This window comes from Ambystoma mexicanum, chromosome 10, assembly GCF_040938575.1.
Source record: "Ambystoma mexicanum isolate Mex_15411 chromosome 10, UKY_AmexF1_1, whole genome shotgun sequence".
In the NCBI taxonomy this organism is placed as follows: Eukaryota; Metazoa; Chordata; class Amphibia; order Caudata; family Ambystomatidae; genus Ambystoma; species Ambystoma mexicanum.
In genome coordinates this window covers 1,551,436,470-1,551,461,909 of record NC_090932.1, presented here as the reverse complement: position 1 = coordinate 1,551,461,909, position 25,440 = coordinate 1,551,436,470, and the positions used below count along the sequence as shown (strand labels likewise).

General features: G+C 50.8%; 1 protein-coding gene across 6 annotated transcripts in view; it reads left to right on the top strand.

The window, feature by feature from the left end:
* Nucleotides 1-25,440, top strand: part of EIF4ENIF1 (eukaryotic translation initiation factor 4E nuclear import factor 1) — a 386,373-nt gene that overhangs the window by 238,897 nt on the left and 122,036 nt on the right. For all 6 annotated transcript variants that reach the window (XM_069619809.1, XM_069619814.1, XM_069619813.1 and 3 more), the window contains one exon: nt 288-471. In XM_069619809.1, coding sequence (XP_069475910.1) covers nt 288-471 — 184 coding nt within the window. The remainder of the gene's footprint in view (nt 1-287; nt 472-25,440) is intronic.

Genomic DNA, 25,440 nt, shown 5'->3' with positions numbered 1-25,440 from the left:
ACCTACTAGGATAGTGTAATGGGAACAGCTGGTGTTCATCGATCAGAAAACTTGAAGGACCAGATGGTCCCAATCCAGATAGCCCCAACTTTTGTGGGTTAGGCCTGCTAAAGTGGTGATACCATGATAGTCTTTATTTGGACTATGGCTATCTGTAGGAGGGCGGTAGAATGAATAATACACTGGTGTATTGATTTGATGACTCCTTTCCCATAATGTGTTCTAAGGAAATGTTGCTTTATCTGCTGTTTTTGTGCTTTGTCAGCTTTTTTCTTTTTTCCAAATAGGAGCTTCTAGGTCCTCCACTAACAAGACCGATCTCTTCAAATGCTCTGACTGGACTAATGGGAGCATTGGATCCAGCAGCCTCTTTGCTGGCCCAGAGATCGCAAGCGCCTCACATGTCCAACGTGTTTCCAGGCCGGGCTTCTTCTGCAGATTATTTGCGTCCACGTGTATCACCACCACTTGGTAATGCTCCTGCAGAAACTATACTGCTGTAAACATCTTGCTTTACACTGTTACATTTATGTCTGCTAGTGTAATGACTGTTCTAATGGTGGTTAATCTGCTTAGAATCACATGCTGGGCATATAGTCAGACAACTAGTGGTGTCTGCAGAGTATTGCACCTTTTCAATGAAAGATTGAAAGGGGGCATCAACATGGGCGTGACTGACACTATGCCTGATGTGTAGTGTACTGAAAATCCCTTGTGCGTCTAGGTCCCTCAGATTGATTTTTCTTTTCCACCCAAATAGTTGGTTGCCTTATGCAGAGGTCGCAAGAGTTGATCTTGCTCATTAATTGCTTTGTCCCACAACCAATGGTCATCTAGTCTTCGCTACTCTTCGACTACTTCGTGGACTCCTATGCTGTAGACATCCACTGCTGTTCGGCTACTGGTGCATTGATCGACTATCGAGCGTGTGGCCTCGGCCCACCGGCCAGGCCCTTACAGTATGGAGAGTGGGGCCATGGGTTCATTCATTTTGAGAATGCATTTCTCCAGCATGGGGTCTGGCATGGATTCACATGCTCATAAATATTCCCCCGTCAGGCTGGGAATCCTCGGTAAAGAGAATCAGTTTCACTTCTGAACTGTCTTAACCAATCTCTGGTCTCTCGTCATACTGCCCCCAGCCAATGACTGCCCTCTACGTAAGCCCCTCCTTTGGCAGCCATCTTCAGATTTTTACTGCACGTTCAACTGTTGGGAATCCTTGTGCTATAGCGCTCAAACTTTTATTGCATTTTTATTTAAAATGTTTTATTTTTTAATTTTTCCTAAATTCTCTATTTTTCCATTCCTCAAGCTTCATTGATCATCGTCTGATTAACAGGGACCAGTTTTTGGATTATTAAGCACCCCTCAAAGGTGATTTTTCGTTTAGTTGCTTCTTGGAGGATTCCAGAAGCTTCAAGGCCTACCCCGTGTGGAGATGGCAGAGAAGGAAGACTCAATGCCTCTGCCATCGCAAGACTCACTGTTTCTGGGGTCTCGACTCCACACCGTCATGCCTGGTGTCTCCGGAGGAGAGTATAGCGGCGATCCTGGGCAAGTTCAATGGCTGACCCTGAAGATAGCAAGGGTGAGGTCCATAGTCCCTTCTCGGCATGTCTTCATTCGGCTGTGCAGGCTGCGGAGGCGGCCACTGCAAGAGTTCCACGACTCACGTTGGATTCAGGTATTGGAGCTTCGAGGACAAGATCCTGCATGGATTTCCATTGAGCGGTACAGTGGTGGGGAGTCCGCATTTGTCGGCGGGTGCAGACTGCCAGACCCCTCATCGGGAGACTGTCACGACGGATGCCTCCCTGGAAGGATGTGGGACACACACCGGAAGTCTCTACGCAAGAGGCCTGTGGTTACCAGAGAAGTCGTTGCATATCGATGTACTCTATCCACTGGCAGTGTTTTGGACCCTAAAGTCTTTCCTTCCGTCCCTCAAGGGCAAGGTGATACGGGTCTTCGGAAACACCACCACGATGTTCTACATCCAGAAGCAGGGGAGCACCAGAACCCCAGCACTCTCCAGTGGCTCAGGACCTATAGCACTGGGCTGTTGCCCAGGGGGTTTCTCGTCTTCATCTGGCAGGAGTGAAGAAAACCATTGCCAATTTCCTCAGCAGGGAGCTGCGCTCTTGCCACGAGAGGGAGCTTCGGCTGGACCAAGTGGACCTTCTGATCTGACGATGGGCAATCCCCATATCAATCTGTTTGCGACATTGAGGAACACAAAGTGCTGGAATTTCGCCAGCAGGTTTCCCCAGCCAGGGAGCATGGACGCAGTCTCATTCCCCTGGGACAGCCTGTTTCTGTATGCGTTCCCTTTGTTGCTTCTATGACTAGTCAATCAACTCAGACAGTCCCGGTGCAGGATGATCCTGGTCGCACCGGCGTGGCCGAGACAGGTATGGTACCTAGACCTTCTGAACTTGTCAGCGTCCCCTCCAGTCAAGCTTCCAATGGTCGCAAATCTTGTCACCAGAGGCGCGATCCTGCATCACGACCCAGCGTCGCTGAACTTGCGCTGCAGGAGCCAGGCCTGCTAGAGTTTGGAGGATACGATATCCCAGCGGCTTGCAAGAAGGTGTTTGCCAGGGCTTTGTCTACACTGAAATGCTACATAAGTGGATTAGGTTCGCAGTCTGGTGCCGTGCACAGATTGACCCTCTACGAATAATGGCTCCACAGGTGTTGCCATATTTGCTGTTGCTGGCCAAGGCAGGGCTGGCGCATGCTTTCATCAAGGTTCATCTGGCAGCTTTCTCCAGCTACACCAGAACTCTGGTCGTCGCTGTGGTCCCACCTCTTGGTCAAGTTCATCAAAGGGACTTATCTGTTCGTTCCCGCCGGTGAAGGCTCCGGCCCCGGCATGGGAACTCTGGTGCTGAATAGGCTCATACGTCCACCGTTCGAGCCTATGCATTCGGCACCACTGAGATTCTTATGGAAAATGGCGTTTCTTGCAGCCATCCCCTCCGCACGACGAGTGGGAGGGATCCAGGCCATCTCTTGGAAACCACTGTATTTGATATTCCACGAGACTAGGTTAGTGCTACGGAAGCACCCCTCCTTCATGCCCAAGGTGCTGTCAGACTTTCATCTCAACAAGTTACAGGTTTTCTTCCTGCTGCCTTTGTCACCGGCTGAGAGGACTTTGCACTCGCTGGATGTGGCTAGAGCGCTGAAGTTCTACGTGGACAGCAGTTTTCGGAAGATGTCACAACTGTTTGGCACTGTGAACCATGGGAAGGCCCTCTCCAAGGCTTCCATTTCCAGATGACTCTCCGGCTGCATCACCCATTGTCACTACTTGGCAAACCAACTGACTCGCTGTCCGAGACCATTCGACCAGGGCGCTCGCTGCAACTACAGCGTTCCTGTCTGGTGTGCCCCTGCTGGAAATCTCCAGGGCTGCTACGTGGAGGTCGACTCACACCTTCACGAGATTCTACTGCATCGACCAGGATTCCAGGGAGGAGTCCCGAGTCGGCCAAGCAGTGCTGCGAAACCTGTTCGCTTGAAGGTGGGCCTGGTGAGGAGGTAAGAGATGCTTAATGTTGAGCCTTGCCACCTCCCGTGGTTGTGCATGTGGGTACTGCTATGTATTCATGAGCATCTGAATCCATGCCAGACCCCATACTAGAGAAGGAACAAGTTACTTACCTGTAACTGTTCTCCAGCATGAGTCGGGCATGGATTCACATGCAAACCCTCTGTGGCTCTTATCTTGGTCCTACTGCCATTTTATGTGCTACCAAATCTGAAGATGGCTGCCAGAGGAGGGGTTTAAGTGAGGGCAGTAATTGACTGGGGGCAGAATTTACCAAGGATTCCCAGCCTGACGGGGAATATTCATGAGCATGTGAATCCATGCCAGACTCATGCTGGAGAACAGTTACAGGTATGTAACTTGTTCCTTAAGTTTCCCTTCACCTCTTTGGTCTTGCTACCACCTTCTACATCTGCTATGGAGAGGACGCCATTTAAATTTTGTCCATGCTATGGAAATTTCCCATGGAAAGACGCCCATTGCAGATGCAATAGGTGCTTACCTTGTGACCATGACAAGTTTTCCTGTAAGTCCTGCAAACGTTCGTCCCAAGACGCTAGAGGATATGCATACAATCGGTGGGCGCCTACACCATGCCGGCTGAATGTTCCTCACCATTGTCATCCCACCCCCATTGATGCATCACTTCGAGGTGACTAGGTCTCCAGCGGCAGCCATGGCTCCGACCTGGAAGCCGTAGACCTTTCAGCAGAACCCTCTGTTCCCAGATGCCCATCCCCAGCCGACAGGCCACCGGCACTGTTATGGGGAGTTCACAACCCAGCGACAAGAGCACACCCTCCAAGGCAAAACACAAAACCCCCAAGGCCTCCTCAACAGACATGTCGAAGCGACGTCAATGGGCGCACCAAAGACTTCGGTGCCTACCGAACCTCGTGGCCCCACACCCACCCTGCAACAGTCTTCTCGGCATGCGACTAGGATTTCCTCTAAAGGACGTATTCATAAAAAAAGCACACGGCTAACAAGTTATCCAAAGGCGCGCTCGCACCAAAGGCTTCGGAGTCGGCAACTGCAACAACTCAATCAGGTACGTCTAAACCCAGCATTCAGCCGCCGAACATAAACGAGTCTCATGGCTATTGTTTCAGCGGCGTAATAGCCCAGGAGCACCCCCTGTCAAGATGAGTACTCTGAAAGTCCCCAGACCCTCTCTAGGGCGTTCAGGTAAATCTCACTCTTCTGAACAGACTTTCTAGACTAGGCACAGGTTTGAGTAGTGTGGGGATAAGATGTCCCAATTCTAACTGGTCAGAAATATACATTACTTCCAAGAGACGGAGAGAGTAGTACTTTCCCCATTCCCCCATAGTTGCAGAAGCTTCCAATTCAGTCACAAATCCACCCAGAGGAGGGGTTTGAGTATTCTGAACCAGAAGACATGAGGACAATCCTTTTGATCGGGACACAGCTGACAAGGACAGTCTGGGAACAAGATTAGCCAGCAGATCCGGGGCCTTGGCCCGCACCCACTTGTACCCCAGGCATTATTTGTCTAGAACCGCCTTTTTCACCTCAACAAAGGCAGTCATTGCCAATAGTTTTTTAATGCCATCATAAAGAGCTGTAGATCACTAAGATTTCTGCACAGGAGCCTGTTCAGGGCTGACTTCATGAAAGACCGTCTCAAATAAAACCTAGTTGGGCTATTCCTCTGCTGAACACCATAAAGAAACGCCTTGCTCTTCTCTCTGTCCCTCACAAGGCTGTCAACCCTGAGAAACTGTTTCGCCCCTCCATCAGAACCTATGTATATTTGTGGTCATGCTCCCCACACTTTCTTGTTACAACCACCAGAAAAAGGGCAGGGGTGCCACTGTCCATGGCGGAGGCTCTCTGGATAAGGACTGCAAAAAAGCTCTATGCTCCCGGCAAACATAATACCACATTTGCGGCCTATTCAACCAGGAGCGCAAATAATGACCCTTTTTGCTAGTTACAGTACAATAGTGGACTGCTGAAAGAAGGCCTCCAAGAGGTCCCTGAAACCTTGCGATCACACCTGCTGGCTGTCTCTGAGGGTAGACTGGTGACACATTTTAAACACACTAGATGCTGCTGAAACTGCAAGGTGCACGCTGGCACAAGGGACTCTCCTCAAGAGACGTGCCTGGCTGAAGAATTCAGGCTTCAAGCTGGAGACTCGGGCCTCCCTGATGAACAGAGGAGCAAAATCTTTGGTAAGGCCGTCAATGACACCTTGGAAACAGCTAAAAAAAAAGAACATGAGACACTGAAATCACTCAATGAGATTACAGCCAGCGCTTTCCAACAGCAGGGCAGGTCAAACTCTTGTTCCTTTCAAGGTCATTCCTTGTCCCATTCTCCCCATGGGCAATATGACACTGTAAGGCACCCCATGGTCCTCCGCACAAGGGTTATCTGGCAACAGCCAGTATCAGCAAAGAGGGCAGCGCAGAGGCAAGCATAAAGACAAACTCCACCCAAAGAGGCTCCCTGGCCTCCATCAAAATTACCCTAGTCCGGGTCCCTCCTATACCTCCCCAGTCGGGGGGGGGGGGGGGGGGGGGGGGGGAGAGAGAGTGGAGTCGGTTGTCATTCATTCCCACATGGATCCTTCTGGAAAAGGGCGCTGTAGAAGTCGTCATTCACTGGGTATTTATTCAGTGTATTTCCTTGTACCCAAAAAGGATCTCACATGCAGTGTTAGACCAGCGCCCACCAAAACAATCATATATTTCAAATGACAACATTGCAGGAAGTAATACCAATGCTGATGTAGGGCATTACCTGGCCGCATTGGATATGAAAGATGCATACTTTCATATTTCAATGTTTCCAGGGCCCAAAGTACCAAGGTTCATGATTGTGCTTGTCCTCCATCAGTTCAAGGTTCTTCCCTTTGGCATACCTCTGCTCCACGGGTGTTCACAAAGGTACTGGCATTAGTAGCTGCTCACCTGCACAGGCAGTCATCCCAGGCCTACCCTTACCTCGATGACTGGCTAATAACAGGGGCTTCGTACAGAACGTGCCTAACAAATACCCAGAAGACTGTAGACCTCTTCAACCTCGGGTTTTCAATAAACAAGAGTCCAGTGTAGAATCCAGCCAAGTCCATTTCTGAGAGCTCTAATTCAAACCAAAGATGGCCTCGTATTTCCCTCCAACAAGAGTTCAAAACATGCTGTTCCAGATCCCTCGCTATGTAGCCTGTTGCAAGGTGACGTACGCAAATCCATGTGATTTAGGAATGATGGCCTCCCACATCTACCTATTTCCACACGCACATCTGCGCATGCGCCCTATGCAAGAGTGGCGATCGAGCCAACTGTGTCGGACAGTGGTCAATGGGACGATCTAGTGGTGGTCTCGCAGCCTTGATTCAGTCTTTGGAGTGGTGGTTCAGGTAAACCTTCACCACCCCTGCAGTAGAAGCCACTCGCAAGACACCTCTGATGGGGGGGGGGTTGGGCAGGAGGGTGGCACGCTCACCAACATCAGACGGTACAGTGTGTGGTCCCCATAAACTTGTTGGAACTGCTAGCAGTGTTCAAGGCCATGAAGGCATTCAACACACACACCTCCAGGGGTAGTCACTTCTAGTCCTCCCGGACAGTACTACGGCCATGTATTGAACAAGGGGGCACTCGCACTCCAGGGCTGTCCAAACTGTGTCAGAACATATGGAAATGGGCCGTTAGGCAAGATTTGAAGCAGTACCCTTTGGGTGCACTACAACAACCTTGACCCCCTGGCAATAGCAACCCAACCTTTGGTATAAGTCTGTACTACACAAGTTGGTAGAGTGCTTAAGCAGCCAGGCTTATCAAGAGGGGTCAATGTGAGCAGTAGGGGAGTTGCACAGAGATTCAGTGACAAGTATCCAAATAAACACTTGCACTCAAGGTTTCTAGATTAAACAAATAATTTGTCAGTTTGAATAAGCCTTCATCAGAAGGGGCAATATAATAGTAACACTAATACATTCCAAAATGCACTTTGTTTCTCTACATCAGCAAGTTCCCATTTGGGATGGCACACACTTCCTGCACCCTCAGGTGACTTGAATAGCTAGGGTACTGTGGACATTAATATCACTGGTACTTTTCAAGCAGTACTGAGATGAGTGTTAAAGATTTCAGAGTAAAACAAGAGATCACACAAATATTCTGAAGCAGGTAAATACTTTTGAACCCTCAGTGCAAATTAACTCTTTCTTGGAGGAAAGGTAAGGCACAAGAAGAGGAGTGCTTCAGGGAACCGGGCCAGCCAATGTCAATTGGGCAAAAGTGTAGGTGAGCTGAAGCACTTCTTGCAGTTAAGTTTTGAAGTTTTTGTAGAAAAAGTAGAATGAATGTAGGGTCTCAAGCTGGGAGGCTTGTGAGAGGTAGAAGATGCAACCGAGACGAGTCTCAACTGAGATCCTGTAAGGCTACAGCAAGAGGTAAGGCCTCTCAAATTTAACAGTACCTTTTGGTTAGAAGAAATGGTTCCAGCTGGCTTCTGTTCCTGTGCAGCTCTGTAGATCCTGTTCCTGGGCCTCAGTTCTGGGGACAAGAGGGACTGCAATGGGACGGTCAGCGGCAGAAAGACACTTCTATTAGTGGTACTTGGGGTTTCAGCTCCTTGCGTCTCAGCAAAAAGCACCAAAGTGGACAATCGGATAGCACTCTGACTTTCCTTGCATCTGGGGTTCAGCACCCTAAGGTGGCTCAGGCTTGGTCAGTCCCCAGAGGATCTTCCACAAGCTTGGGTCGGACTTAAAAGTGGTGCACTTAGTTTGGTGTTACTTTCTCTCCCACAGCAGCAGTGGAAGTACAGCCAGCTCAGAGTATGTCCAAACTAGTTCACTTTGGAGTTGGTCCAACCAACTCAAGGGTATAAGTCGTCCTTGCAGGGCTTCTCTAGTTGAGGCAAGTTCAGAGCTTCAGCACAGCAGCAGGGCTTCAACGGGCAAACCAGGAGTTGCAGCAGACCTCTCTTCCAAGGTATTCTTCAGATTCCTTTGTCCAGTGGTCCACTCTGCCTTCCAATCAAAAAGCCTTGCCTTTTATGCTAGTTTCTCCCATTCATTCCAACCTAGCTATCAATCACACAGCAGGGTGGGTGGCTGTCCTTGCCGGACAGGCAGCCGGGCAATCCCTTTTTTGAGTGCATTCATGTAACAAGGGGATTAAGCACTTTTAAGCAAAGTTTATATGCAGTACTCTTTGGGACCACTACACACCCTAGAACTACAGGTGTAAGCAAAACCAACCTTTTGGTATAAGCCTCTACCACAGTTTTTGGTAGCGAGCTGAGCAGCCAGGCTTATCTCAAGGGGGAATGTGAGCTGTAATTGTTACAGGTCTACAATCGCAAGTATTCAAATAGACTAATACTCAAGGTTTCCTGGTAAACCCCTTCGAAGGGATTGTGTCCTCCGACGTATTCCTTATCTTAGATAGAAATCCTTCAGCTTTGCTGGCCTCGGAAAATTTTTTTTGCCAGAGGGCGCTGCGCGTCGATGATCGCCGAGTCGATGACCCTCGACGGCCTCCGTGCCGACGTCGACGTCATCCTGCCTATAAAGGCCGCGCGCAGCGTCCGTTGCTCAGTTCCGTTTTTCCGCGCTTCGTTGTGCCTCGGAACACCGTTGCTCAGTTCTCGTCAAGATAACGTATATAATAACTACTATTTACCTCGATATCGATGGCATCCTCCTCCGACCCGACGACCCCTCGGTCCGGTTTCAAAAAGTGCCGAGACTGCGGGAAGAAAATGTCGTTGACGGACCCTCACAGGGTCTGTTTGTGGTGTCTGGGAATCACGCACCAGAGTTCGGAGTGTGAGGAATGCCTTTCCATGACGGCGAAAGCCTTGAAGGAGCGTAGGGGGAAGCTCGAGAGAGGTAGGTCAACTTTAACTTCCTCGAAAGCTTCTTCGGTAGAGTCGAGACGTTCGTCTCCTCACCATAAAAAACACTCTCGATCTAGATCACGAAGTGGCTCCCACCACTCGTCGACATCGAGACACTCGAAGAAGAGACGTAGGAGATCCCCTTCGTCATCTTCGTCGAGTTCTCCTGAGAGAGTTCATTGCCCCACAAAACGCAGCTCGCAAGCTGAGTGGGAGGAATTCAGGAAAAAGATGCTAAGCGTCTTCGAGAAAGCGGCCTCGTCCCCCTCGAAGACAGCTGAGGGTGATACCCCGGGTAAAAAACCCAAAAAATCTAAACGCCGCGAGTCGCAGTACCCGGCGGAAAAGTCAACCCGAAAGCGCCTCGAGCCATCGGGAGATAAAGCATCATCGACGCCATCGTCGAAAACTCCTTCGAAACAGAGGTCGGCGCCATCGACGCCGTTGTCGAAGGATTCATCGGCGCATCAGTCGATCGAGTCGACGCCGACGTCGACGCCGATATCGACGCCGGTGAAGGAAAGAACCACGGCTACTCCACAGCCAACGGTTAGACAAAAGACCTCCGACTCGACGCCGAGAACGTCGACGTCGTTCTCGAGCAAGACTCCGATCCTTTCGAGTTCTTCGAGGCCTAGTACACATTTCTCGACGCTTTTCACGGCGCCTTCGAGTACTTTCACGTCGGTGTCGACGACATCGACGTTTTCAAGGCCTGTGATGATGGCTCCTTCTGCATTGGAAATGGGGTTTATACCATTCCAAAAACCAATGTATCCCCCTTTAACCTCGATTTTTGAGGAAAGGGAGGATTCAGACCAAGATATTGATTTACAGAGGACCACATCACCAGAGCCAGAGACTTTCGCCTCTGAGGAAGGAAGATTAAAAAATCTTCAGGATGCACTTCAGGAAGCTAGTGGCTTGGACACTTCTCCTGAAGCAGAATTTATCAAACCAGACCCAGGAGAACATGCGGAGACTCCATATAGAGCTCTGATGTCTAGAATCATAGAATTTATGGGTTGGTCTGCACCTTCTCCTGCCTTTCAGCAGGATGACCTCACTGACATACTGGACAAGGGCCCACAGGAGGATCCTGTGGTTCCATTTCACTCTGCTCTACAGAGAAGGATTTTGACAAACTGGGAAACGCCAGAAATTATCCCGGCAGTAAATAAAAAACTGTCAACAAAATACAGGGTGGCTAGTTCTGACCCTGAATATTTGTCAAAACACCCTACTCCTGAGAGCTTGGTTGTACAGGCTGCAACCTCATCAGGCAGCACATCTGCATACCCCACTGCTCCGCAGGATAGGGATGACAAAAAGTATGATGCCATGGCTAAGAAGGTTTTTTTCTGCCTGTAGCATGGCGTTAAAGTCTATTAACGCGACCTGTACGCTCGCTAGGTTCAGCCACACCCTTTGGGAGTGCGCTTCATCAGCGGCTGACTGCCTCCAAGAAGGAGAGGAAAGGGACGCATTTTTAAACATCATCAGGGATGGTAAAGATGCGATGTGCGAGACCCTACAAACTGGCCTAGATTCTGCTGACAGTATCAGCAGGGCCATGGCGGCAAGTACCACAATCCGCAGGCATGCGTGGTTGAGGAAGTCTGGTTTTGCCTCTGACGTGCAGACCAGGCTTTTGAATATGCCCTTTGACGGTTCTACCCTCTTTGGAAAGAAGGCGGATGACAGTTTGGAGAAACTGCAAACGTCCAAGGCAGCAGCCAAGTCATTGGGAGCTGCTATCCGTCAGAATACCTTTCGTCCTTCGGGATCATCGTGGAGAGGACGGTCCTTTCGTTACTATTCCTCATATGGAAGGGGCAGGGGACGACCGGCTCAAAGAGGCCAAGGAAGATTTACCCGTGGTGGACGGGGTAGGGGAAAGAAAGCCGCACCCGCAGGAGCAGGAGCCACTTTACCTTCGGCAACTGCATCAGCCGCTTCAAAACCACTCTGAGGTCTCCCCTCACAGAACACCAGTAGGGGGCAGGTTAACTCACCATCTGACGGAATGGCAGGCTATTACGTCAGATGCTTGGGCTCTGGAGACAGTGGCCCAAGGTTACTGCCTGCCCTTCCTACATATCCCTCAGAGTCATCCACCGGGGAACAACCCTTTGAAGCTTCCAGATCCGCTCCTCTTGCAGGAGGTTTTAGACCTGCTAGAGAAAGGTGCCATAGAACTGGTACCTGTAGCGGAAAGGAACAAGGGTTGGTACTCCCCCTACTTCATAATACCGAAGAAGGACGGAGGACTGAGACCCATCTTAGACTTACGGGAATTGAACAAATTCCTCCGAAAGGACAAGTTCAAGATGGTGACTCTCTCTCAGATCCTTCAGGCCCTCCAGCTTCAGGACTGGTTGGTATCTCTAGACCTCCAGGACGCTTATTTCCATGTGCCGATCCATCCCAGGCACAGGAGATACCTGAGGTTCGCAATTGGCAGCTCTCATTATCAATTTCGAGTTCTGCCATTTGGGCTAACCTCCGCCCCGAGGGTCTTTACCAAGCTAATGTCGGTTGTGGCTGCAAGTCTAAGGAGGGAAGGGATTCATGTCTACCCTTACCTAGACGATTGGTTGATCAGAGCTGTATCTTCGGAACAGGCTCAGAGACAACTAGATTATGTTTGCCACTTCCTTCACAAGCTGGGCTTCTCCCTCAATTTAAAGAAGTCACAGATGATACCATCACAGAGACTCCAATTCATTGGAGCAGTCCTGGACACTTCCCTGGGAAAAGCCTTGCCACCAGAGGTGAGGGCTCGAGATATTCTGCAGATGGTCATCAGATTTCAGAATGCCCAATATCTCCCAGCCTACGACTTTCTGAGGTTGCTAGGCCTCATGGCATCCTGCATATTCCTCGTGCCGGAGGCTCGCCTGAGAATGAGATCCCTCCAGTGGGCACTGAGAACTCAGTGGTCACAGTTCTCAGGAAGGATGACAGATCTCCTTCGGATCCCGGTCAAAGTAGCCCGAGACCTTCAGTGGTGGGCCTGTCGGGAGAACATCCTGAAAGGAGAAATGTTTTGGCAACCATGGCCGGAGATAACAGTAGTCACGGATGCCTCACTCACGGGGTGGGGAGCTCACGCCAACGACTTGACCATCAGCGGTCGTTGGTCTCCATCGGAGTCCAGACTACATATCAACCTGTTGGAGCTGAGAGCCATCAGACTAGCGCTGAAGGCTTTTCTGCCGTCTGTACGGGGAAGAAACGTCTTAATAATGACGGACAATACAGTGGCCATGCACTACCTCAACAAAAGAGGAGGCGTAGGCTCACTACCACTGTGCAGAGAGGCGATGCAGCTCTGGTTTTGGGCAATTCAGGAAGGAATCTCTCTATCGGCAATTCACCTAGCCGGAGAGAAGAACTTGACAGCGGATGCTCTGAGCAGGCAGAGCACAGTCTCTCACGAGTGGGAGATAGCTCAGGAAGTCCTTCAAGAGATCTTCGCCCTTTGGGGAACCCCTCAAGTGGATCTGTTCGCCACCAGTATCAACAGGAAGTGCGACAGATTTTGCTCAAGGGAATTTCCCCCGAGAGGAGCTCTAGGAGATGCGTTCGTAGTGGACTGGGAGTTCCCACTTCTGTACGCGTTCCCTCCGGTCCCTGTCATTCCTCAAATGATCAGGAGGTTGAGAAGGTTTCGGAAGACCATGATCCTAATTGCCCCGGATTGGGCCAGGAGAACGTGGTACCCGGACCTTCTAGACATGTCCATCTGCCCTCCAATTCGACTGCCATACAGAGAGGATCTTCTCTCGCAGAAGGAAGGTCAGGTTCTCCATCCAGCCATCAAGACCCTCAACCTTCACGCTTGGTGTCTGAAAGGTTGAGGTACAAGGATTGGGACCTTCCGGATGATGTTATGGAGGTGTTGCTTTCGGCCAGAAGGCCGGCAACTAAAACTCTATACCGCTGCCGTTGGAACAAATTTTGCAGCTGGTGCAGAGAAAAGAATATTGAACCCTTTTCTTGTGGTACACCTATGGTGTTATCATTCTTACTTTACCTGGCTAATTCAGGCCTACAGATTGGCACAATTAAGGGCTATCTCGCAGCGCTATCAATCTTTAAGCGCACTGCAGAGGAGCCTTCATACTTCAAAATTCCATTGGTAATACAATACCTAAAAGGATTAACTAATGTTTATCCCCCAAAACCTTTTCAAGTTCCCTTATGGGATTTAAACCTAATTTTAAACTTCCTAAAGGGTGCCCCTTTTGAACCACTACACTCTTGTTCATTGAAGCTTCTCACCCTCAAAACTGTTTTGCTAATAGCATTGACATCTGCTAGAAGGGTTAGCGAGTTGCAAGCCTTATCGTGTAAACCTCCACATACAATCTTTTACAAGGACAAAGTTGTTCTTCAGGTGAAGCCTAACTTCCTCCCGAAGGTAGTCTCGGAGTTTCACATCACTCAGAAGATTATATTACCTTCTTTCTACCCTCCTCCTCATCCGGGGAAGGAGGAAGAGAGACTGCACAGGCTGGACCCTAAGCGAGCCTTGAGCTTCTATATCAGCAGATTGGCTAAGATCAGACAAGCAGACCAACTCTTTGTAGGTTATGCAGGACATAAGTTGGGCCTTCCAATAACAAAACAAACCATCTCCAGATGGATTATTTTAGCCATTCTGGAGTGCTACAAATTGGCAGGAAAGGAGCCTCCTCAAAATCTAAGGGCTCATTCTACCAGGGGTATCGCAACATCCTCAGCCCTTCAAAGAGGGGTGCCAATTCGAGATATATGTGCGGCTGCCACATGGTCGTCCGCACATACATTTACCAAATTCTATAGCCTGGATTCCTCCTCTAGTCAAGAAACTAGATTCGGCAAGGCTGTGTTACACTCTGTCCATTCTGGAAGGGTAACATAACTTTTATTACTCCCGCCTCCAGTCACAATACCACTGCTATGGGAGTCTATCTAAGATAAGGAATACGTCGGAGGACACAATCCCTTCGAAGAACTAGTTACTCTTACCTTGTAACGTTCTTTCGATGGGATGTTCCTCCGACGTATTCCTTATCGACCCTCCCATCCATCCCCGCAGTATGACTTCCTGTGGGTTTGCAGCCTATGCTCCTTCAAGGTGATTAGTCTAATCCAAAAACATTACTGGGGACTACAAAACGGAACTGAGCAACGGACGCTGCGCGCGGCCTTTATAGGCAGGATGACGTCGACGTCGGCACGGAGGCCGTCGAGGGTCATCGACTCGGCGATCATCGACGCGCAGCGCCCTCTGGCAAAAAAAATTTTCCGAGGCCAGCAAAGCTGAAGGATTTCTATCTAAGATAAGGAATACGTCGGAGGAACATCCCATCGAAAGAACGTTACAAGGTAAGAGTAACTAGTTCTTCTCCAGCATGGGGTCTGGCATGGATTCACATGCTCATGAATATTCCCCGTCGTCCGGCTGTGAATCCTCGGTAAAGAAAAATCGGTATCAGTTTCGTTTCTGATCGGTCTTTCGTAGTATTAACCAATCACTGATCTCTGCATCATACTGGCCACAGCCAATGACTGCCATCTCCCTAAGGCCCGCCTCTGGCAGCCATCTTCAGATTTTTACTGCACGTTCAAGTGTTGGGAGTCCTCGTGCTTAGCTCTCGAGCTTTTGCTGCGTTTTTGCGCTTTTTCAGGTGATTTTTTCACTTTTTTCGGTTAATCGAGCCTCAAGCTCCACCGTTTCTACTCCTGTTAACGGATACCCGTTGCGGGATTTTCCTACACCCCTCAAGGGTGAAGATTTTGTCGATCAACCTTTTGGAGGATTCCAGAAGATTTGCGGCCTACTTCGAGATGGCCCAGGACGCGAGTTTGTCACCCGGACCAAGCTGTTTCGCAGCTGCCCTGGATGCGGGCTGCAGAATGTGTTTAAGGAGGACGAACATTCGCGATGCCTATTTCTTCATGGGGACAAGACTCGTGTAGAGAAGGACTGCCAGTTCTGCAAGAACTTGTCGGAGCGGACCATGAGAGACCGTCGATCCCGTCTCGCCAGCTAGTTGGAGAAGGGCTCAACGGGTGAGAAGAAAGGGTCCGAGCGGGCTTCTAAGTCCTGTGCGGGCGCCCCGGCGACGGGGGCCCAACACCAGGCCAAGCGCTGCGAGTCCGCTGGCTCCGGGAGCGCCGAAAGGTCTGGCTCTTCAGTCGCCAGGCAGAGCGCACCTTCCCCGGCACCGTCAACCACGAGCCAGTGCTCCGGTTCGGGGAAGAGGAAGTCCGAGACCCCGGGTAAGCTTCGGGAGAAGCCCCGTCTGATCTCGGGAGAGGGGGAGCGAGGCGTCGCCCCTCCCCGAAGGAGAAGGCCCGTGACGCACCTAAGGTGTTGAAGGCCCCTACCCAGCAGGCAAAGGCCTCTATCGAGGCGATCGCGGCGACTCTGGCCAAGCCGGCAGAGATCCCGCCAGCGGAGACTAGTTTCCCTGCCGCCAAGGAGGGAATCCTCTTTTCAGCCCATCGTCATGGCCACCATGATGGAAGGAGCGAGGGGGGGGGCACGGTAGCCTCCTCGAGCTGAGTCAGCCTCGGAGGAGGAACTGACCGAGGCTGTGAGGAATCTCGAAGTCCAATTCGAGAAGGTTTGATCCCGTAAGGAAGATCCTCGGGAGATAACCGAGGAAGATGACAATGGTGAGGAAGAGCAGCCTTCCCTTCCGGCGCAGCCGGGGCCTAGGCCTCAGGATAGCTCGGCGGCCATTTTGTCTGCGATTCAGTCCTTATGCTCTGAGATGGACGAGATTACCACGGCCCAGGCCGGAGGACCCGCAACCTGGCCCGTCGGGAAGTCCTCAGAACAAACGACGGAGGACCCAACCCTCTCCTCCACTCGCCCCCTAAGGCCTACAGTTCCCTCCTCATCCTCCCACGAGTCGGGAGATGACGGTGCGGTGGGCTCGACGACTGGTTCTGAGGGTGGCAATGACGGAACCCGTCTCCCGTCGCACGGGCCTCTCCGCCCGACGAGATTGGCTCATTCCACGCCATGATCGCCAGGGCGTCCGAATTGTTCCAGCTCTGCCCAGAGGAGCAGAAAAAGGAAGGTTTCCTCTATCAGCGCCGGGAGGTCAAGAGGAAGACTGTCATCGCGGTGCCTCTAATCGATGACATCTGGGAGGAGGGCATGTCGGTACTCAAGAACCCCTCCACGGCACCAGCCAAACGGGACCGGTACGAGAAGTACCGGGTCCCCGAGACCGCTCCCCTGTGCCTCAGGGCCCAGCCAAAGCCCGACTCGGCCGTCTCGGCGGCGAAGAAGAAAGCGGCGGGGTCAGGAGCCTCAACGGCGAATTCCCCTCCGGACGGCGAGGGTGGGAAGTTGGACACCAAGGGGCGACGGGTCATTTCGTCGGTGGCGACGACGATCAGAGCGGCCAACGCCCTGGCGATCGTGGCCCGTTACAACAGGGAGCTCTGGTTTAAGCTGGCCCCCATATTGGACTTCCTACCGGACAACAAGAGGTCCGAGGCCCTGGAAATACTTCAAGAAGGCGAGGTGGTGTCGGACCATGCCGTAACGGTGGCAACCGATATTGCCGATACCGGGTTCCGCCAGCTGGGCAACGGAGTTTGCCTATAACGACGGGGTTGGCTCCGGGCGACCGACTTCCGTCAGGACGTCCAAACCAGGGTGTTGGACATGCCGTTCGACGGCAGCAACTTGTTCGGGAAAGCGGTGGACGAATCCCTTCAAGCCATAAAGACTGACACGGAGACGGGCCGCGCCCTAGGAGCCCTTCAGCAACGACGGCCCTTTCGGAGCTCCAGAGGCAGACAGGGGGGCCTCCAAGGGATCCAGCGGTGGCTCGTCGTCCTACCACCAGGCGGCACGCTCCTTGTTTCAGGAGGCCTACAGGGGTCGCGGCAAGCAGGGAGCGCCTCGCCGCCGTCGGCAAGGTGGCCAGGGCGACAAGGCCACCACCTCCAAGCAGGACTGAACCGGCCGTGGTCTCGGGCCCCCACCGAAGCACCCCGGTGGGAGGCCGGCTGACGAATTTCGTCGGCGTGTGGAAGTCCATCTCCACCGACCGTTGGGTGCTGGATACCCTGGCAAGAGGACACTATCGAATTCCTGAAGAAGTGCCCTCACGTTCCACCTGTGGCCAGGAAGGAAAATCACGTCCCGCAACTGCTATTGGAAGTACGGGCGATGCTCAGAAAAGGAGCCATCAAGCTCGTCCCGAAGAGGCTCCGGGGTGTACTCAAGGTACTTCCTCGTCAGGAAGAAGACTGGTGGCTGGCGCCCCATCCTGGACCTTCGTCGTTTGAACAAATACATCAGGTCACAAAAGTTCAGGATGGTCACCCTCCAGCACGTGCTGGGACAGCTGGAGGAAGGCGACTTTCTATCGTCGCTGGACCTAGAGGATGCATACTTCCACGTTCCCATCCTCAGAAGTCACCGAAAGTTCCTCAGGTTCGTCGTCCAGGGACGCCACTACCAATTCAGAGCACTGCCGTTCGGATTGAAGTCTGCCCCCAGGGTCTTTGCCAAGTGCCTAGCACCTGTGGCGGCGTGGCTGCGCCTGCAGGGAATTCACATCTACCCCTACCTGGACGACTGGCTCATCCGCTCAAGGACAAGGGAACTCGCCGTCGAACACACTGCGAGGACCGTCCAGCTACTCACAGACCTGGGATTCGCCATAAATTACCCAAAGTCCCACCTGGTGCCGTCTCAGGTGGCCCTGTTTCTGGGAGCGAAGCTCGATTCAGTGAGGCGCCTGGCGGCACCGTCGGAAGAACGGACGAAGACCATTCTGGGCAAAGTGCAGCGCCTGCTAGCCACGGACGTGGCCAGGGTGAGGTCCATCAAGTCCCTCCTGGGGATGATGTCCTCTTGCATCTACCTGGTGCGCCTCTGCAGACTACGGATGCACCCTCTTCAAGAATTTCTCGACGCCCGTTGGATGCAGGCGACGGGCACCTTCGAAGACGGGGTCCCCCTCAACGAGGTGTTCCGTTGGGCGATTCAGTGGTGGGGCGTTGGAGCGCACCTCACGGCGGGCAAGGACTTTCAGACGCCGGCGTACCAGGAGACTGTGACGACGGACGCCTCCCTGAAAGGTTGGGGCGCCCACACCGGAGATCTCCACGCAAGAGGCCTCTGGCTCCTGGAGGAGAGGCTCCTGCACATCAACATCCTGGAACTCCGAGCCGTGTTCTGGGCTCTCAAATCGTTCCTCCCGTCGCTCAAGGGCAAGGTGGTGCAGATCTTCACGGACAACACCACGACAATGTTTTACATACGGAAGCAGGGAGGCACCAGATCCCAGCCCTATCCAAGGAGGCACAGGATCTGTGGCACTGGGCGGTCGCCCAGGTGATGTTCCTGGTTCCCTTCCACCTGGCAGGGGAAAGAAACACCATCGCCGACTCGCTCAGCAGGGAGCTGCGCGCGTGTCACGAGTGGGAACTGCGCCAGGATCAGGTGGATCAACTCTTCCGACGATGGGGCAAACCCCAAATCGACCTGTTCGCAACAGCGACGAACTCGAAGTGCCAGAGGTTCGCCAGCAGGTTTCCCCAGCCGAGAAGCATGGGCGATGAGTTCTCGTTCCCCTGGGACGGCCTATACCTGTATGCAATCCCTCCGTTGCCGTTGCGCATCGACTCATCAATCAGCTCAAGAGGTCCCGGTGCAGGATGATCCTCGTCGCACCGGTGTGGCCGAGGCAGATCTGGTTCCCAGACCTTCAGGACTTGTCAACGTCCCCTCCCATCAAGTTGTCGCCGGATGCGGATCTTCTCTCCAGAGAAGGCGGCGCCATCTTCCACCACAACCCTGCGTCGCTGAACCTGCAGGCTTGGCTCCTGCAGCGCTAGAGTTTGGAGGGTACGATATACCGGCCGACTGCAGAGAGGTTCTTGCAAAGGCCAGGGCGTCCTCGACTCTCAAATGCTACGGTCACAAGTGGAAGAGGTTCTCTATCTGGTGCCGAGCACAGAAGATCACCCCCTACGGATTACGGCCCCTCAAGTGCTGCCGTACCTGCTATCGCTGGCAAAGGCTGGGCTAGCCCATGCCTCCATTCAGATTCATCTGGCGGAGATCTCCAGATATACCAGAACCACAGGACGGACGTCCCTGTGGTCCCATCGACTGGTAAAGAGTTTATGAAAGGACTGTTCCGGTCGTTCCCGCCGGTGAAGGACCCGGCCCCGGCGTTGGAACTTAACCTGGTGCTGACCAGGCTCATGGGGCCCCCATTCGAGCCAATGCACTCCGCACCAATGAAGTTTGTGTCGTGGAAGACTGCATTCCTGGTGGCCATTACCTCCACACGACGAGTGGGAGAGATCCAGGCCCTATCCTGCAAAGCACCGTACTTGATTTTCCATGCCTCAAGGGTGGTGCTTAGGACGCACCCTTCCTTTATGCCCAAGGTGCCGTCGGACTTCCATCTTAACGAGCCCCTGGTGTTACCTGTTTTCTTCCCGTCTCCTTCGTCGCCGGCCGAGAGGACTTTGCACTCACTGGATGTGGCTAGAGCGCTGAAGTTCTAAGTGGACCGCGCGAAGAGTTTTCAGAGGACATCACAGCTATTCGTGAACTTTGGACCTGTGAATCAAGGGAAGGCTCTCTCGAAGTCTTCTATTTCCAGATGGCTCTCCGGCTGCATCGTGCACTGCCACCGGTTGGCTAACTGACCGCTGACGGGCCGTCCGAGAGCCCATTTGACCAGAGCGATCGCTGCTACTACGGCGTTCCTATCTGGTGTGCCCGTGCTGGACATCTGCAGGGCTGCTACGTGGAGGTCGACGCACACCTTCACAAGATTTTACTGCGTCGATCGGGATTTCAGGGAGGAGTCCAGGGTCGGCCAAGCAGTGCTGCGCAACCTGTTCGCTTAAGGTGAGCCTGGTGAGGAGGTAAGAGATGCTTAATGTTGAGCCTTTTGCCACCCCCCCTTGGTTGTGCATGTGTACTGCTATGTATTCTTATATTCATGAGCATGTGAATCCATGCCAGACCCCATGCTGGAGAAGGAACAAGTTACTTACCTGTAACTGTTGTTCTCCAGCATGGGTCTGGCATGGATTCACATGCGAACCCTCATGCCTACCTCTCTGCGGCTCTTCACTTGGTCATACTGCCACTTCACGTGCTACCAAATCTGAAAATGGCTGCCAGAGGCGGGGCTTAGGGAGATGGCAGTCATTGGCTGTGGTTAGTATGACGCAGAGATCAGTGATTGGTTACTACTATGAAAGACAGATCAGAAACGAAACTGATACTGATTTTTCTTTACCAAGGATTCCCAGCCTGACGACGGGATATTCATGAGCATGTGAATCCATGCCAGACCCATGCTGGAGAACAGTTACAGATAAGTAACTTGTTCCTTATCAATTTATTAGTCAGAAAACATTCACTAAAAGGAGGCAATCAATATCACACAAATATACTGCACTACTTCACAATATCCATTTCTGAGGCATTTAAACTACTTTGAAGTAGGAGCAAAAAGGCATAAGTTAAAACGAAAAGAATTATTAAACAGTGCAAATTTTGAGTTCACCAGAGGAGTTCCAATGCAATAGGTAGGCCAAAGTCAATGGGTCTTGTATTAGTAAAAACTGTTCTGGTAGTCAAACAGAAAAGTCTTTGCCACGGTTCTTAGAAGTAGTTCATAAAAAGATTCAGATGTCGGGTCATAAGCTGACTAGGCCTGCAAGTCGCCAAAGTTTCACGCACTTTCACAGTGAGATGTTCTCTCGGTCAGGTTTTCACAGTACCTTAGTTTGAAGAATAAGATGCAGCCGAACACTTCTTTTCCTGGCAGTTCCTGTATATCTCTGTTCCTGAACCTCAGTCATGAGGACAAGAGGGGGACGTCTGGAGACTCCTGCACTGCACAGGGACTGGTCACAAAGCTGGCAAATCTTTGATTCCGGTAGCTGTCGTCAAGCACACAAACTGGTGTCCGTCTCCCTGGCTATTCGGTTTCCTGCAGCACTCGTGAGGAAAATGCAACCAGCTCTGAGAATGGTAACCAGGTGGCTTACGAGTTGATTGGTCCCACCAACTCAAAGGAAGAAGTCGTCCTTGAAGGGCTTCTGTCGGGATGAACTTGGTGATTCGGAACCTGCAGCAGGGCTTCACTAGGCAAACCAACGGTCCAGGAGTTGCAGCAGCCATCCTCTTCCAGCTAGTCTTTGGTTCTTTTGGATCAGTGGTCAACTCTGCCTTCCAAGCAAGAGACTCACTTTTTTAAAAGTTTTCTCCCATTCATTCCAGCCTGACTGCCACTCACCCAGCAGGGAGGCTGTCCTTGCCGGACAGTCAGCCAATTGCGCCAGAGTACATTTGGGTCTCCTAGGAGACTAAGCACAGCGGTTCGGGCACCTCCCTCACTGCCTGCCCACCCCAAACACACTGGCATCAGAGGCGGTCTTCAGTCATGAAGCCCGCCAAAGGCATAGGAACGAAGGGAGCGCAGAGACCAACACTAGAAGGACCTTTCTAAAAAGAAATGGTGAAGAAAGAAGACAGGACCTGTTTAAACAAAGTGGGCTCAGGCGCCATTTTGAAAAACATGGCTCTCGCGATTTAACGCTGATGGTTTTCATGGTCGGGAAGAATCATGGTAGTTTGTTGTAAAACCACTGCCACCAGCTGTTTCGTGAGGAAAGGGTAGCATTTGACTTCTACATGAGTTTTTAGAAATGGGGGATAGTAAGTAACCCCTCCAGCACTCTGTAAAATGGGGTGTGCTGGGGCTAGGAATTTGGAAAGACTAGTAAAGTCAATTTCAATTTACTTTCTTTGGGAAAGTTAATCCCAGAGAAGGTATTTAAACCTTGACGGCCTAAAAGGCTTCCCTCTGCCACTGCACTGAGGGTGCTGTGACACATGAAAAGATGCCTATGGAGTTGTCTAAAACTCCATAACCAAAAAGAAACCAACAGAGAAAACGGTGATTTAAAATGTTCAAAGTCCCAGTTTAGCAAAAGAGCTAGAGGGCTCGAAGGTGGGAAGAATTGGCACATTTTGAGAATTCTCCCAAACAAGCACGGAGTTTGGGGCACCCTGCCAGACATACTGGAGCCAGAGTCAGGTTTCACTCGTGAATCCTGCCAAAGACTAAACAAAGGGACCAAACCTGGTTTGGCATGCAGAGTAAATCTCAAGAAGGACCTTTCCAGCAAGAAATAGCGAAAAAAGACTGGGCCATTTTGACAAAATGGGCACCCATGGGTGCTTCACTGCAGCTGCTAGCTCAGCCTGCGGTAAAAACACACAATGGTAGTAATAAGTAAACCCCTCCACCAGCCATTAATTGTAGAAATGTACAAAGTAACACCTCCGGCACCCTATGTTAAGATGGTGTGTGCTGGGTCTAGAAAGTTACAAATTGTCAGCAGTCAATTTCACTTTACTGCTCTTAGAAACAGTAGTTTTACCAAGAGAAGGTATTTAAATCTTTGGGAAATCTAAGACTTCCCTGTGCCACTGTACGGAAGGTACTGTCTCACAATGCAGAGATGCCTATTGAGTTTGTCCGACACTGTTCAATCACAGAAAAAGACATGAGTGGGGAAAAAGGTATCTCTCCAGGTTGAAAATTAAAAAGTCCTAGAGTCCAACAAAAGTGCACATTTCTAAGAATTGACCCTTACCGCAGCAGGTAATCTATTTCTGATTATTTTTTTAGGGTATCAACAGCAGTCAGTCCAGTTCAAGGAAATGTGCAGGGGACGAGGGCACTAGAAGAAAACCTGCATTTGTTTTAGCCTCTTCCCCTTTCCGCTTGAGTTTGCCAGCTTGATAGTTGTATAAAGAATTGTTAGGCCGGCAGGCTTAAGGGGTCTGATGGGCTATCATCACTCCTGCAGGAATTCTGAAGCTGGCCCTGACAAGTACCAGTGGCGATTGCACAAGGACATTTCTCAACGTTTTTCGCAGACTGGGGTTTCCCAGAGTTGCCCAGATTAAGCCTCCAGGTACCCTTGGAACTTCTCCAAGGATAACATGGTCCTGGAAATTTGTCTGATTCCCCTTTTCAACAGGCTAGTGCACAAGATGTACCAAGAGCCAGTCAGGATGATTCTGGTGTCTCTGCCAACCTTGAGTCTCGCGTCCCATGGCAATGTCAGTCTTCCCACACTACATGCAAATTCCAGTAATTAATGCATTTATGGAAGGGGTGAAAAGACTTCATCCCCCGATTTCCAACCCAGCTCCCTGGTAGGACCTGAACATTGTACTTGCCAGACTAATGGGACCTCCCTTTGAACCAATGCACAAGGCTAGCCTTAAAGCACTCTCCTACAAGACTGCTTCTTGGTGGCAATCCCATCAATAAGGAGTTGAACTGCAAGCCCTTTCAGTTCAGGACTAATTTGTCACGATTCACAAGGATACGGTTATCCTGCACTCACCTACGTTTTGCTCTTAAATTTGTTTCAAGTTTCCATGTGAACAAAGTACCAACCTTTTTCCAGAAGCCCACTAACATGGCAGAAGCCTCCACACACTAGATGTAAGAGCAGTGATCTATTATCTGGAAAAGACAACCCACTAAAAGACAGTTTTTTTTTTTTGTTTCGGTGGCAGCTAGTAGAGAAGGGGACCCTGTCTCTAAATCGGCCATCTCAAAGTAGATTGTGAACTGCATCACTGTTGCACTCATGCCAAGGGAGATCTGCCCTTCACACCTAAAGCACTCTACTCTGGGCACAGGGGCTTCCATAGCATTAATTGCAAATGTTTCTCTTGAGTCAATTTGTAAAGCAGTAACCTGGAGTTTGAGTGTTTAGACAGTTTTGTGTAAAGGTGTACAGGTCTGATTCTCAGGTGGGACAAGCTGTGCTAAGACATCTTTGCTACTGTTCCTTTCCCACATCCCACCACCATCTCTGGGTGCTGCTTGTTGAACAAGATTGGATGCAGTAACCCTGTGGCAGACACTCTTGGTAATGGGTAACCCACCTATTGTTATAGGTCTGTACTACACAAGTTGGTAGAGTGAATGGTCAACCAGACATATCTAAGAGGGGTACATGTGAGCTATTTAGATGCAAAACTGAGATTCACAATAACAAGTATCCAAATAACACTTACACTCAAGGTTTTCTAGTAAAACAATTATTTAATGGTCAGTTTTAAATAAGCCTTCTTTAAAAAGGGCAATATGAAACAAAAAATACACTTCATAACTGAGAATTCTCAGAAATGTGCTAATTCCATTCTACCTTAGAGACCCTCTGCAACTTTTCTGGTTTTTGAGGACTTTCATTTGTAACCTGGTGAGTGAGACCCTTTTTCCCACTCGTATTTTAATGTGATTTTGAACACTGTTTTGATTGTGGAGTGTGCCAAACTCCATAGGCATCATCTTTTACATTGTCACACTGCGCCTTCAGTGCAGTCTCTCAAATTTCCCAAAGGTTTTTTAAATACCTGCTCTTGCATAAACTGTCCAAGAGCAGTAAAGTGAAATTGACTTTACTTGCAGTTGTAATTTTCTAGACCCAGCTCACACTATCTTACATTGCTGGAGGGGTTACTTGGTATTCCCTTTGTCAAGCGTCTCATGTAACAATTTTGTTACCCTTTCATCAATCAATGGTTTACTTAACTACTGTGGTGTGCATTTATTGCAGGCTGTTCGCGGCTGCAGTTAAGCACCCAGCTGTGCCATTTTTGTCAAAATGGCCCTGGTCTTTTTTCACCATTTCTTTGTGTAAAGGTCCTTCATTTACTCTGCGGGCCAAACCAGGTGTGGTCCCTTTTGTTCGTTTTGTCTTTGGTGGGATTCACAAGTGAAGCCCACCTCTGGCTCCAGGGTGTCTGGCGGGGGAGGTTCCTGAAACACCCTGTGCTTTGTCTCCTAGGAGACAAGAATGCACTCTTAAATGATTGGCCGGCAAGTATAGCCACCCTGCTCGGTGACTGACAGCTAGGCTGGTATGAATGGTTGAAACCTGCATAAAAGGGGAGGCTTTTTGGCTTG